The sequence below is a fragment of the Girardinichthys multiradiatus genome, chromosome 3 (assembly GCF_021462225.1).
Source record: "Girardinichthys multiradiatus isolate DD_20200921_A chromosome 3, DD_fGirMul_XY1, whole genome shotgun sequence".
Taxonomy (NCBI): domain Eukaryota; kingdom Metazoa; phylum Chordata; class Actinopteri; order Cyprinodontiformes; family Goodeidae; genus Girardinichthys; species Girardinichthys multiradiatus.
Genome location: NC_061796.1, coordinates 19,614,101 through 19,628,781, shown reverse-complemented (window position 1 = coordinate 19,628,781; position 14,681 = coordinate 19,614,101). Strand labels below are relative to the sequence as shown.

Here is a 14,681-nt window from a genome sequence, read left to right as displayed (position 1 = left end):
GGAGGAAGCCGGAGTACCCGGTGAGAACCCATGCATGCACAGGGAGAACATGCTAACTCCATGCAGAAAGACCTAGGACCGTTTTGCTGTAAGGCAACAGTGATACTTTTTTTTCTACTTTCAGAAAACAAAAGTTCACCTTCCCTAACAATAAAATGTTTAGAGTGAAATAATAACATATAATAGTAATAATAAAAACAACCCAGTTAGCGTTCTCTCTCCCTGCATCACCAAAAATCTACTAAAAGAGTAAAATCCTGCAGTTTAAGGAACAGACAAATCTTTACAAATAAAAAGCAACTGAACATAATGAAAGCATATGTCAATTACTCATTTAAGAGCCAGATTATAACACACAATTTGTTTTTTTGAACAAACGATTTATTTTTTTGTGAAAGATCTATTCAAAAGAAATGCCAGCTGTGATTCACTGTTATGTGTTTGATTATTAAATCATTCATTCATTTATTTATTGGAAGGCTATCTGTAATCAGTCACTAATTACTTATTTAGGGACAAGAAGCAACAGCTTGCTGTGCATAAGGTGAATAGAGAGCAGATGATGTAAGACAGCTCTACTGTTAAATGGGATTTAAATATCATAAAATAAAATACTAAATGATGACAGAGTTTATATTTTCAACTGTCTGGAGACTCTTACATTAGTGATTACAACAATATGCAATGGTAATGGATTCCCGGTAGAGTAAATAAAGTGTCACCTTAAGTCCGAGATTTCCAGCATGTTTCCAACAGATAGAACTGGACTCATTCAAAGGATGAAACAGAATAAAGCGTTCAGCTTTCTGTTTTCTGCTTAAGTTAATCTCTTCATTGTGGCAGCTTGTGGCATGTTTTTCTAGAAGCTTTTTACAGATTTTGTGCTTCCTCTGGGTTTATGAGTTAACTGCCTTAAAAATTCAGAAAGTAGCTAACTTTAAGTGTTCTCCCGCAAAAAGTGTTGCTTTTAGTGGGACCTGGTTGCTCCTGGTGTTGTGAATTAACTGTTCTTGAAAGATCAGAGTTTTTGTGCAGATTCATCAGGGCCTGTCGAGCAGAAAAATGGTCAGCTGCACAGCATGGTGGTGGAAATGGCAGTTTGTGGTAAAACATCTGCTAAAACTAGGCCTCCTTTACAGCTGTGCTAGTAATTCAGGACACGTTTACCGAGCCAGGCATGTCCTGCAAAGTTACTTGTACAACATGCTCAGCCGGATTTGCGGAACCAAACAGGATAGGTTTACAGTGTAGATGTGAGCATTTGTGCTGCACTCCGGGTTTATACTTCCACCCAGTGACTGAACTGTTCTCATTCTGAAGCAGAACCAGCTTTATTTGCAAAGTTTGTGGCCACAAACAAGGAATTAGATGTTGGTTCCACTTTACTGTCAATGAAGAAATTTTAAATAAAAATATTTATAGGGAAATAAATTGTATTTTTTGTAGTTATAAACTCTACCAGTCAAAGGTTTGGACACCTCTTTGTGGTTCAATGGCTTTTCCTTGTTTGTATTTCTTCCTACATTGTATATACATAGTGCAGACATTAAAACTATGAAGAACCAGTATATGCAATTATGTAATAAACCGAAATTTGTGAAATAATTAAAACTCTTATATTATAGATTGTTAAAAATAGCCCCCCTTTGCTTTAATTACTAAAGAGAAAGACATGGTTCGGTGGATCACTTTCAACCATTCAACAGAAAGGCAAATGTTGTCCAAATTCCTATGAATTAAAAATGGGCTTTTGTGAAACATTCTGTTTAAAAGTTCAAGTTGAACCAGAAGTGGTCTATGAACTGCATACGGGTCATTAAAAGACTTGGAAGTCCATTCAGAAGTGAGAAACCGGTGACGAGAACGTGGGAGAAAATCTATGGCCAGTATTAATCCCTAAAGAGAAGCTGTCTTTCTAAAATGGGCTTCTAATGTCAGAGAATAATGTGAAAATACAAATGCTCCTGCCATTACTTTTTAGTTAATCTGTTTAAAAGAGGATTTTGAAGTCATTACCTGAAAACATACATAAAAAGACATTAATTATTGCTGTTTGTCTGTCTCTGTTAATCTCCTCTGTGTGTTTATAAATATTGGACACCTTAAAGTAGCACGAGAGAAATCACACCAGGTGACAAGCCTCACAGTGTCGGTCCTGCAGCTGTCTTTATCTGGCTGCAAGTATGAGTTCTGAGTCTGGATTAGAAGTGACACTTTGTAGCCCATTCATCAATCTACCTTGTTAATTTGCTCACCAAAGCCTGTCAGGTTCACATAAACACTAGTAATCTATGATGTATATTTGTGCAATCCACAGTGTGTTACCCTCCCAGCTTGGTGCACTGCAGAGCAGACAGACATGTTTTGTGGCTCACCTGGAGTCTGCCCTGTATGACAGCTAGCTTATGACAACCGCTAAGGACTCTTCAGACTCATAACTGCTGCTTTTTGTTCTCTCTGGGCTAAGTAGCTACCCATGATGACCTAGCTCCTCTCACCGTTTGCCTTCATTGCAGGCTTGTGTTCAGTAATCCACTGGTGCACAGCCTTAAGCCCCTCCAGGAATCTTCAGATGAGGTTGGAACCGAACAACTTACTGGGTGCCGATGGATGCATGGAAGGAAAGGGGTAAAAAAGAAGCAGAAAATGATATTAAGCATTTGGAGAAGCGTGGTATGTGGCTCTTCATGTGCTTTAGGTTACAATATTACTTTGATTTTATCCATGACATTTGTTCAGATTTTTCACAAAAAGTGGAGAGCCTCAGTTATAAATATAGAAATACAGTCCTGGGCAGGGATATAATAACCCAACCATCCGAGTTGATAAATTCTCCGTACCTGATCGTCTTGTTTTGTTTTGCTTTAGTGGTGTGATTATTTGCAGTCCACATTGTGGGCCTTTTAATAGCTCCCAGTGAATCCGCTTTTCCTTCCAATCCTCTCCTGAATCAGCTTCCACCCGATTCCGCCTCACCTCATCCTGAGACTCCCAGATGAGTCAGGAATGCCAATTAATTGTAACTAGAACCACTGTAAGCGTAACTATTGCTCTTATGCTCCGCTAATGAAGCAGGCCTGCTCCAGCCTCCGTGTGTCTACCCCTGAGTAATCTATACTATCGATGCCAAGTGGAAGAGTGCAAGCAGTCAAGGAATTTCGGGATGGCATCTGCTGTGGTGCAAGAGTGACACCCTGTGTTCACTTTCAGTATAACAGTTTGAACTTTTGGGGCCCTGCTCTTCCAAGGATTTTGATTAGAATGGCTTGATTCTTTCTGAAGTGGTAGCATTGGGTCTAATTGTGTGAATGTTGTTGAAGCTGAAGCTGTAGTGATTAGGAATCGGAAAGGTTAATAATTTAAATTATTCTCTGCATTGGGGCAGCTGTGGCTCAGCTATTGTCTTTCCAAATTTACAAAATGGCTAAAGAAGTGGTGCTTTGTGTCACTTTTTAATTTTTACCCCAGGAAAACAGGAAGTCATGGAATGCTAATTTAAAGTTTCAGCTAACCTTAAATAGTTTAACAGTATAACTTAAAAAGCTTCAGTTGCACATATTTTATAGAAATTATTAGGGATGTAAATAATTGGGGTGCTGGGTTTTGTTAAAAACAATAACGTGTGACCCCCCCACCAGCCCACACACGCACACTGAATACTTATACACATGTCTGTCAGTGTGAGATTATGCTTTCACACTAAAAGATGCATTTCTTTATGGCTTTTTGCACATCCTTACCAAGGTGCTATATATGCAAACAAAGGTGTTATTTTTTACAGAAGAGCATGGCAGCTTTTCTTTCATTTTTTTCTACATCGTTACCAGAACAGTATAAGTTGCGGCTTCATAAAAAATAATTTCAACATCATTGTATAAATTGGTGCAAATTTTAATAAAAGTATAAAAAACATCAACCTTTAAATTTAAATGAATCTGCTTAAAAATGTGCAAAGATGCAGTAGAAGGGCAGGCATCTTTCCTGTTTTGTCCTGTTTTGCCTGTGACATTAAAAAATAGCTATTTTTATGGGGGACCTACTTATTGTGCAACAGATTAATGGAGATGGGGCTGGTCCACAAGGTAACACCATGGATGCTCTATATTTCAGCCAGACCTCTTTATTCTACAAACAAATCAACTGTACTTTTCTTCACATAACTAATAGTGATGTAGTCTTTGTTTGACGGATTAACAGTATATTTTTAAAATGCATGTGCGTGTTTTAAAGGGCTAATAAAATACATTTATTTTAACCTGTTCTTTCTAGCTGTTTGTAGGCTTGTTGCTCACAATATTTATTCAGTTTTATTTATATAGCGCCAATTCACAACATGTCGTCTCAAGTCACTTTACAAAGTCAATTCAATCCAATCATACAGATTTCAAATCAAGTACATACATTCCAATTAATCCTAACTATTAAACAGTGCAGTCAGTTTCGGTTATTTATTCAAATTGGTTAAAAGATTTCCTATCTAAGGAAACCCAGCAGATTGCATCCAGTCAGTGACTTGCAGCATTCCCTTCTCCCAGATGAGCATGTAGAGACAGTGGACAGTCACTGGCATTGACTTTGCAGCAATCCCTCATACTGAGCATGCATGTAGCGACATGGAGAGGAAAAACTCCCTTTTAACAGGAAGAAACCTCCAGCAGAACCAGGCTCAGTGTGAGCGGCCATCTGCCACAACCGACTGGGGGTCTGAGAGAACAGAGCAGAGACACAAAAAGAACAAAAAAGCACTGATCCAGGAGTACTTTCTATGTGAAAGAAAAGTAAAACATTATAATGGTTGTAGCTCTATGTTTAAGAAAGACAGGGTTAAACACTGAAGGACATGGCCAAGTGTATCATTTGTAGAAGGTGAGCATTAGGTTGTTGGCAGCAGCATCTTGGCTGAAGTCCCCCTTCAGGAAGGTACTACAGCCTAACACAGAGCCAGGTCAGGTGTAGCTTCTAAAAAGAAAAAAACAGAGAGAGAACATAAAGCTGAAAGTTGAAACAACAGCAAATAATGCAAAATTGAAGAGTAGTATGAGAATGTAGCGGAGAGAGTGAAAGTGGTCATTATGTCCTCCAGCAGTCTAAGCCTATTGCAGCATAACTACAGAGATAGCTCAGGATAACCTAAGCCACTCTAACTATAAGCTTTATCAAAAAGGAAAGTTTTAAGCCTAGCCTTAAAAGTAGACAGGGTTTTTGCCTCATGGACTAAAACTGGGAGCTGGTTCCACAGGACAGGAGTCTGATAACTAAAGGATCTGCCTCCCATTCTACTTCTAGAGACTCTAGGAACCACCAGTAAACCTGCAGTCTGAGAACAAAGTTCTCTGTTAGGAACATATGGAACAATCAGATCTCTGATGTATGATGGAGCTAAATCATTAAGGGCTTTATATGTGAGGAGGAGAATTTTAAATTCTATTCTGGATATAAAAGGGAGCCAATGAAGGGAAGCTAAAGTAGGGGAAATATGACCTCTCTTTTTAATTTTCATCGGAAAATTAAAAAGAAAGACCATGTTCATTTCCTTGTCTGAAGTTGGTCAATATAAAGGAAAGAAGGAAAGACAGGGATATAAGAAAGGAAAGATAGAAAGGAAGGTCAGCAGAGAACACTGTCAAAAGTTGCCACAGTGTAATGACATTACATATTGAACCAAATGCTGGCATCCTTGCCACACTATAGCCATACAAGATGCAAGTAGTAATAGTAAAGTCTCCAAATAAAATATGAGCTAATATTAAGATATATGTGCCAATTTGTCCAGTGAAGAAGTCGTTTAGAAAAATGGTTTTTGAAAGCAGCATAGTTTCCCTTTTTCCAAACAGTGACACCGCAATACCTGTATTAGAAAGCCATGAGCTATTTTGACAAAAGTAGCAGCAGTGAATGGAAGCAGCTGAAAGTCTCACTTTTTTTTTTAAACACATAATCAGTTTAGGCCACCTCTTGTCCTAACACACAAACTTTATAAGTCTGTCTACAGTTAATTGTTATGGTTTAACATGCAGAAGAAGCATTTTAGAGAAAGCCATTTTTGAGTTAATCTGATAAAGTAATCTGTGAATGTAAGCAGACATTTCGTACTAACAGAAGGCACAAAAACTAAAAGCCAAGTTAAAACAATACATTTTCTTACCTGAGATACTTTGTGCTCAATCTTAACTCTCTGATAGAGCCATCTAACAGCACTGTGGCATGAACTGTATTTTGTCCCCATCCCTCAGCCTGGGATTGTTCCTTCCTCTGAAACCACGATTCAGGTTGTTTATTGTCCAGGGTCAATAGGTGAGTCATTAGTGAAAGTAAGATAACTCACTCCTGTTTCTGTATCGTAAATAAGCATCCACCCATCCATTTGAGATATACTCATTAGAAAGGCTGTTATAGTCATAGCTATTACAGAGGTGAGTGTGACTCAGTGGGAGGAGTAGTCATCTTGCAGTCTGAAAATTGTGAGTTTGATTCCAGCTTATTCCTCCCCCTTCGGGCAAGGCACTTAACCTCAGGTAGCCTACCGCAGCCTGTGCATTTGTGAGTGCGATTGGGTGAATGTGGCTCTGGTGTAAAGCGCTTTGAGTGGTCGGTATGAGTGGAAAACAAAAGTCAAGAAAACAACTTGATTTCAGCTTCCAGCAAAAAGCAGTTATTCTCTGCAGTTCCATTCTCAGATTATCATCCATACAAGGCAGTGGACTTTTTTATTCAGAGAGGCCTGGTTCCAAATGCTCGTTTTGGGTCAGAAATTTGTGATTTAAAATTACTTATCCGCTTCGAAAACAGTATGAAGGCTGATTGTGGTTTGTTTTCGCTTCATACATCCAACCTTATTTATAATTTGTTATGATTATCAGTGCCAAATATAAAAAAACACTGAAATTAGTGGGTTTATTGAGATAGCCGATTATTTGGGAAATCTTGTATTATCTAAGTCACATAACATTATATTTTTAATAAACAATTAGAACCCTGTGAAGGGCTGCAGTGTGTTTCTCTTCACATACAAATTCTTTATTGTTTTCTGGAGGACATTGATATAAAAGAAAATCTACTTTTGATGTAATAGTTGAGCCTCGTGTAATGGTCCACGTTTAAATGTTCTACGCTTGTTGTAATAGTTGGCAAATGCGTGTGTAATAGTTGGTGTTTTGTGTATGAGCATGCTCTCAGGTAACAGGGGCCCTGCATATGGAATGAGATGGTAATGAGCAGGAAGAAGGAGGAGGAGGGGAGCCTTATCGCTACAGGGCCAAATTCCGACAGTGAATTGCGTAGTTGTAACAAAAGTAACAGAGCGTCCATTCAGCCTGCACTAATCCAGATGGGAAAGTCAAACAGCAGAAAGTCCACGGCACAAACTCATTTCATCACTTTATTAATTTAGATATTGCCTCCTCGCTCCTGTGGGGAGGGGAAAAAAAAGAGCCCCTCTGAAATGACCAACATCGGTGAGGCGTTTTGCTCTACATGGTTCCCCCACTTCGTCTCCTTCCGTTATCTGTTTAATTCATCCCACCAATCTTGGCTGTCTTTACCCACTAAATTTCCCTTTGACACGCATGCCTTGCTTCGGATAATCCTCACTCAGGGGCAGAATTAAAAATGGAAAAAGAGGAAGGAACAGGACAGGTGGCTGGAGAATCCTTGAAATAATGTTTGAATGCCAGACCTAGGAATGATTTGACTAGATTGAACCTGGCTGGCTGATAGGGAGAGACTTTCCTCAGCCCTTTTTTAAAAATTATTTTTGGAACCAAGTGGTACGAGAAGGGTGACAGGTGGAAAATGTGCAGAGACGGAGATGTCTCTTAAGAGCTGGGTCGAAGAGTCAGCTCGAAATTGTGGTGCCACAATGACTTCTGAGGAAAACTGTGGGAAGGAAGATGAAAATGTCAAAATGTCACTCTTCAGAAGTCTGATATACAAAGTTTTCTCTGTCTAACAAAAACTAAGAATTATTACATCCAACTTGTTCCAGTTTCCCCGCTGCTTGTAGCTGTTATTGTCCAGAAGGGACTGCTTTTCTCCTACCATGAATATGGCAGATATTTTATCTTACACAGCTGTGTAACAGTTGAATACATTCTACAAGATTTGTTTGGGCTTTATCTGAACAATCACTGCCGACACACGCTTTGTCGGAGCTGTACCTGATATATCTGGCTGCAGTTTTTGTAGAAACATGATGTATCAACCACAGGTGGGATGGGTTATTATACACATGAAAAGTGCATGTTTATCATAGCGGTTTCATAAATGCAAAATAAGGGAAGAGCAGAAGTGCATCTTTCTGTAATAAATACAGCTGACTTTAGCTTGGACTTTGGGGCATTTGGAGCATGGTGGTGTGAAAAAAAAATCATCAGATCTGTGAGATCTTTGGTAAGCGGTCAGTTGAAAGATTATTTATTCAGTGATGAGTGTAGTTTAAAGCTGGTAGCTGATTTTGCACAGCAGAACGCATTTTTGCATGTTACAAAGCTGTGCATTATATAAATGATCTGGTATGTACCCAGCTGTAAAATTATTTAAATCTATTGTGTGTGCGAAACACACAGCACATTCCACGGTGGCATTATCTATTAAACAATGGAAAATCAAAATCAAAAAGCTATTCAAATGCTTGCATAGTTTAACCACCTTCAGCAGTATTAACCCTCAGTAATATTTTTCTGTCTGACCCTATCAGACTGTCATCTCCACATCTCTGTGGACATACATATATGTATATATACACATACACTGCTCAAAAAAATAAAGGGAACACTCAAATAACACATCCTAGATCTGAATGAATGAAATATTCTCATTGAATACTTTGTTCTGTACATGTCACGTGCCTCGATCTATTAGTCCTCATGAAGGATTCTTGAACCGCTTTGTCTGACCTGTCATCTAGAGCCTGTTTGCCATTTATAGAAATCATTTATTTCTATAAATCAACAAAATGCAGTGAATGAACAAAAGAGAAATCTAAATCAAATCAATATTTGGTGTGAGCACCCTTTGCCTTCAAAACAGCATCAGTTCTTCTAGGTACACTTGCAGTTTTTGTACTGTGTATGTATATATATATATATATATATATATATATATATATATATATATATATATATATATATATATATATATATTCTTTCTAATGGAAAGATAGTTCTTTCTACTTTTACTTATTTAGTCATTCGTTATTTTTTTGATTGTAGTATCATGAACTTAATATGCAAACTGAAGCCTGTCTGAGATATTGCTCTTTGGGTTTTTCCAATTTCTCTGAGCATTGCATCTATGTTTAATAAATGACAGCATTGTGGAAGGTGATGTGTGTTTTTGTAAAGTTGACATTAAATTAATAACATTTGAATCGAGACCAGATCCTTATTATTATGTCTTAAACCTAAACCTTAAAACTGAAATAGTGTAGTTTCTTTTATTTTTCCTTGTTTTGGGCTGTACTGAAACATGAAATTCTGATCCTCCTCCTCATACCTCACAGGACTGCAGCTTCTAAGTGTAAAAAGGCAGCATAAAGTGATTTATCAGATGTTTAAACTGAGAGCATCTATATCCAGCGCCTTCCAGATAAGGGAGAAACAGGGATGAGGCTCTCAGGACAGACGGGGTGAAGATCTGCTTCGTTCTGGCTACATTTAAGGGCGGGCTGCGCAGCACGGCGATGTCGGCAGCTGCAGCGCCACACTATTGATTGAGCTCCACAGGCTGAGACCAGCCAATTCAGAGCACCAGTGAGCCGAAACCGATTGGGCCTCCTGAGTTACAAAATCCCGCAGCTTTTTTCTCTCATCAGCCAAAAAAAAGAGTATTTTTTTCATTTTCAGGCATATGTGTTCTGTTTTCCAGAAAGTTGGAAATGTTTGACAGTAAAAGACAAAAGGAAGGCAACATAACATGAGTCTGACTTGAGTGTAGTTTGATTTTGAAAATTTGGAAACTCTTTCATTGTTGATCAAACTAATAATCTCAAATGTAGTTCCCGTGTTGTTAGTATTTGGTAGGAAATGACTTCCAAATCTACTTATTGCTCGTACTATTTAGTTAACTTTTGTCATTAAACAGGTTTCTTTGGACTCCACAGATTATAAAGTGTGTTCAGCCAGACTTCTATTGCTGTTTGCAGTTCTTTATTTTTTACATTTAACAAGCTAAACAAGCTGAACTTCCTCATAGGACAAAATTAACAGACAGAAACCTGTCTCCAAGTCATTGTTTACCTGTTGAGGTCTCCTTTTTTCCTTCTTCTCAGGTATGGGAAGCTGCTGCCTTTGCTCCAAGCCCGGCAGTTTTCAGCAGCCACAGGGCTGAGCCGCATGCTGATCATTCTGGGTGCGATTGAGCCAACGCTAAAAGGAGAAAATCTCTCAGAGGAGGTCATCCAGCGTCAGGTCAGGATTGCCCTCACAGCTGCACTTCACCATGAGCTTAAAGCTGAGAATTTTTTTTATGAACTGTTGGAGTTTTTAGGGGGCGAATGAACCAAGAGCTTTGGTTGCCTGCTGCTTACTGTTTCCGTAACATAATTGATAAAAAGAGGAAATATCGATACATTGCAGAATGTCCTGCTGTGTTTTCTGTGCAGCCACAGGATGGTGCTAGTGCGAGAATAATCACGCCTCCTCCTCAGCCTAGATACGAGTGGGTGATGATTGCAGGAGCGTTTGTCTCCAAACTGTCAGACACACTGAATTCGGCAGGATGTGACACGCACACGTCATTATTGAATAAATGAATGATGATGCAGCAGACGCTGTATTTGTCTGCTGATGTATGTTAGAAAGCCTTCTGACAGGTCATAAAGGCTGAGGGGAAATAGCTGTTAATATGAGCTACAAGCTTTGCTGTTTGTTGCAGATGAGTTTTTTCTCTCTGCAAGGGAGGGCTTTTTAGGTTTTATACAGATCCATATTCTGATCATATGTCTGTCTTGACGTCTTGTAGTAATTTTTCATTACCTAATGAAAACAACTGAAAACTGTAGTAATGGATGAACAACAAGCAATGTCTTTAAAAACCTAACAAAAGGCTTTCTGAGAGATGTTGAGGTTATTGCAGGAGAGCTGATAAAAAAATTAAAAAAACTTAGCCCTTTATTTGCCGTCTTTGAAATCCATTTTGCATCTCCACCATTTTCCTGCTGCTGTCTCTGGGATGCGGTGACGTCTGCCTGAATTGAAGGATGTTAACAGTTCGTTAAGATGCCTTGTTCTCTGCTGCCAGCCACCCACGATTTGATGGCAGCAGTGATGAGGGACCTATTTCAGCTTTTCAAGTATTACAGTGTTGCCAAGGAGATAAGGACATCATTGTGCTTGAATTCTCCAAGGACAGAAAAAAAGGGATTTTGTCGTCAGACCAGAGAAGGTTATAATGTACACACATGCACACACACGCACACACACATGCACATACACACAGACACACACCAATACACACACAGTTACAAGCATAAAAAGCTCAATAGAGCAGGCAGTCCATGTCTCAAGGGCATGTTCTGTAAGAATGGGCTAATTGAGCCGGAGCAGAATTGTTTGTTACAACATTAACGGCATCTAAGATACCTGGTCTGATAACGTGAGGATGATGAATGGAGTTAAAGAGAATTTGTCTCAGTTTGGTGCTTACGTCTTCTCTGCATCGTGCTGACGTTTGTCGGCCCTGACCGACCTGATCCAAAGTGATATGATGTTTTCTGCTCCACTGGAAGAAGATGATTCTGTCTTGACCACTGTAGAATGAGCTTACTATAATTTTCTGTGGCATAAAGGTTTTTTTTAAATCATGTTGCTGCTTTTTCAAAATCAGAATACAAACCATATGATTGTAGCACGCTTGAACAAACAGAATTCTTAAAAAGGCGGAGGAGGGAAATCAGTGCAAAAAAGAACCAGATAGATCATACAAAAGATAATGGAAAATAATTTGTGAATGTGTAAGGTTGATCTCAACTTCTATTGGATGTTTTTCCTTTTGAAATACTTTATCAAGTCAAGATGTTAACCTTCATTGGCTAGATTTCTAGTTGGTCTAATTGGCAGTTTTTTTGTGTGAAAATAATTCATGTTTGGCTAATTTTCTGTCATTCCTCCTGATAGAAGTACCTTCTTAGTAACCCTGCCCACCAAAGCGGTGCTGTGGATGAGCATTACTTTATGAATGAAAGCGCCGCTCAAATCAGGTAAGACAAACATGTACTGGTCCTTCTCAAAATATTAGCATATTGTGATAAAGTTAATTATTTTCCATAATGTCATGATGAAAATTTAACATTCATATATTTTAGATTCATTGCACACTAACTGAAATATTTCAGGTCTTTTATTGTCTTAATACGGATGATTTTGGCATACAGCTCATGAAAACCCAAAATTCCTATCTCACAAAATTAGCATATAATTAAAAGGGTCTCTAAACGAGCTATGAACCTAATCATCTGAATCAACGAGTTAACTCTAAACACCTGCAAAAGATTCCTGAGGCCTTTAAAACTCCCAGCCTGGTTCATCACTCAAAACCCCAATCATGGGTAAGACTGCCGACCTGACTGCTGTCCAGAAGGCCACTATTGACACCCTCAAGCAAGAGGGTAAGACACAGAAAGAAATTTCTGAACCAATAGGCTGTTCCCAGAGTGCTGTATCAAGGCACCTCAGTGGGAAGTCTGTGGGAAGGAAAAAGTGTGGCAGAAAACGCTGCACAACGAGAAGAGGTGACCGGACACTGAGGAAGATTGTGGAGAAGGGCCGATTCCAGACCTTGGGGACCTGCGGAAGCAGTGGACTGAGTCTGGAGTAGAAACATCCAGAGCCACCGTGCACAGGCGTGTGCAGGAAATGGGCTACAGGTGCTGCATTCCCCAGACCTGGGCTACAGAGAAGCAGCACTGGACTGTTGCTCAGTGGTCCAAAGTACTTTTTTCGGATGAAAGCAAATTCTGCATGTCATTCAGAAATCAAGGTGCCAGAGTCTGGAGGAAGACTGGGGAGAAGGAAATGCCAAAATACCAGAAGTCCAGTGTCAAGTACCCACAGTCAGTGATGGTCTGGGGTGCCGTGTCAGCTGCTGGTGTTGGTCCACTGTGTTTTATCAAGGGCAGGGTCAATGCAGCTAGCTATCAGGAGATTTTGGAGCACTTCATGCTTCCATCTGCTGAAAAGCTTTATGGAGATGAAGATTTCATTTTTCAGCACGACCTGGCACCTGCTCACAGTGCCAAAACCACTGGTAAATGGTTTACTGACCATGGTATCACTGTGCTCAATTGGCCTGCCAACTCTCCTGACCTGAACCCCATAGAGAATCTGTGGGATATTGTGAAGAGAACGTTGAGAGACTCAAGACCCAACACTCTGGATGAGCTAAAGGCCGCTATCGAAGCATCCTGGGCCTCCATAAGACCTCAGCAGTGCCACAGGCTGATTGCCTCCATGCCACGCCGCATTGAAGCAGTCATTTCTGCCAAAGGATTCCCGACCAAGTATTGAGTGCATAACTGTACATGATTATTTGAAGGTTGATGTTTTTTGCATTAAAAACACTTTTCTTTTATTGGTCGGATGAAATATGCTAATTTTGTGAGATAGGAATTTTGGGTTTTCATGAGCTGTATGCCAAAATCATCCGTATTAAGACAATAAAAGACCTGAAATATTTCAGTTAGTGTGCAATGAATCTAAAATATATGAATGTTAAATTTTCATCATGACATTATGGAAAATAATGAACTTTATCACAATATGCTAATATTTTGAGAAGGACCTGTATAACGACTTGTCTGTGGATGTTTAAGCTTTTTGGATGTTAAATGCAGAAGATACGTAATTTTTCTCACATGACGTCACTTTATGTGTTTTTAAAGAGATATAACAAGGTTCAAACCCCTCTCCACCAAGATATCCGTGAGCATGCTCACTGGGGATTGTTTTGATGAGGAAATGTCAGAACACCTAAACCGGGTAAGTGTGTTTGCTGCAGCTGCACAACTTCCTTCTGCAGTAAATGAACAATGCTTCAGTAACATGGTAAATCATATTCCTCCTGCACCAGATGGTAGCCGAACATCAAAAGAGGTTTCTGAAGGAATCCTACCCATCAGCCAATCACATTCAGATGAAAGGAGCGGACCGGCGAATGATCTACAACAAGCCATCTGCCATCAGCCAGCACCTGTGGAAACTCGTCAGCCAGCGACAAGCCAGACCACAGAGCGAGTGACCTGTGGCCAGAAAGGAAGGGATGCCTCAGATACGGGCCGAGTATTGCCCGAATATGTTTTAAATATTCAATAAATCATTCTGCTTATCATTTTACCTTTTCTCTGCAGCATTTTGTGGAGATTGTCTACATGCCTGCTGAGGTTCATCAAAAAGTCAGTTTCAGGGCATATTTCTGCGCAGTTCTGCTTCATTGGAAACGTTTTTAATTGAAGGTAGCTGGGGGGTATTCAGTGATGAAATGTTTTCTGTCTTAGATTCATCCTGTCTTTCAAGTTGTTATTTCAGGCTCTTCGCCAGATTGGCCACTGCCAAAAAATATATACATTATTCTTATCAAGGTAAAGGCCACACACGCACACAATGTCCCCGGCCAACTCAACACTTCTATCTCATTTAGTTCAGTCTTTTCTGTCACGCTATGGCCACAAGCAAAAGTACTTTTTTTCA

General features: G+C 39.5%; 1 protein-coding gene across 3 annotated transcripts in view; it reads left to right on the top strand.

Annotated features, from left to right (window-relative positions):
* Positions 1 to 14,327, top strand: part of si:dkey-122a22.2 — a 38,316-nt gene extending 23,989 nt beyond the window's left edge. For all 3 annotated transcript variants that reach the window (XM_047360497.1, XM_047360495.1, XM_047360496.1), the window contains 4 exons: positions 10,268 to 10,406; positions 12,114 to 12,196; positions 13,877 to 13,973; positions 14,065 to 14,327. In XM_047360497.1, coding sequence (XP_047216453.1) covers positions 10,268 to 10,406; positions 12,114 to 12,196; positions 13,877 to 13,973; positions 14,065 to 14,232 — 487 coding nt within the window. In that variant the 3' untranslated portion in view covers positions 14,233 to 14,327. The remainder of the gene's footprint in view (positions 1 to 10,267; positions 10,407 to 12,113; positions 12,197 to 13,876; positions 13,974 to 14,064) is intronic.
* The last annotated feature ends 354 nt before the right edge of the window (positions 14,328 to 14,681 follow it).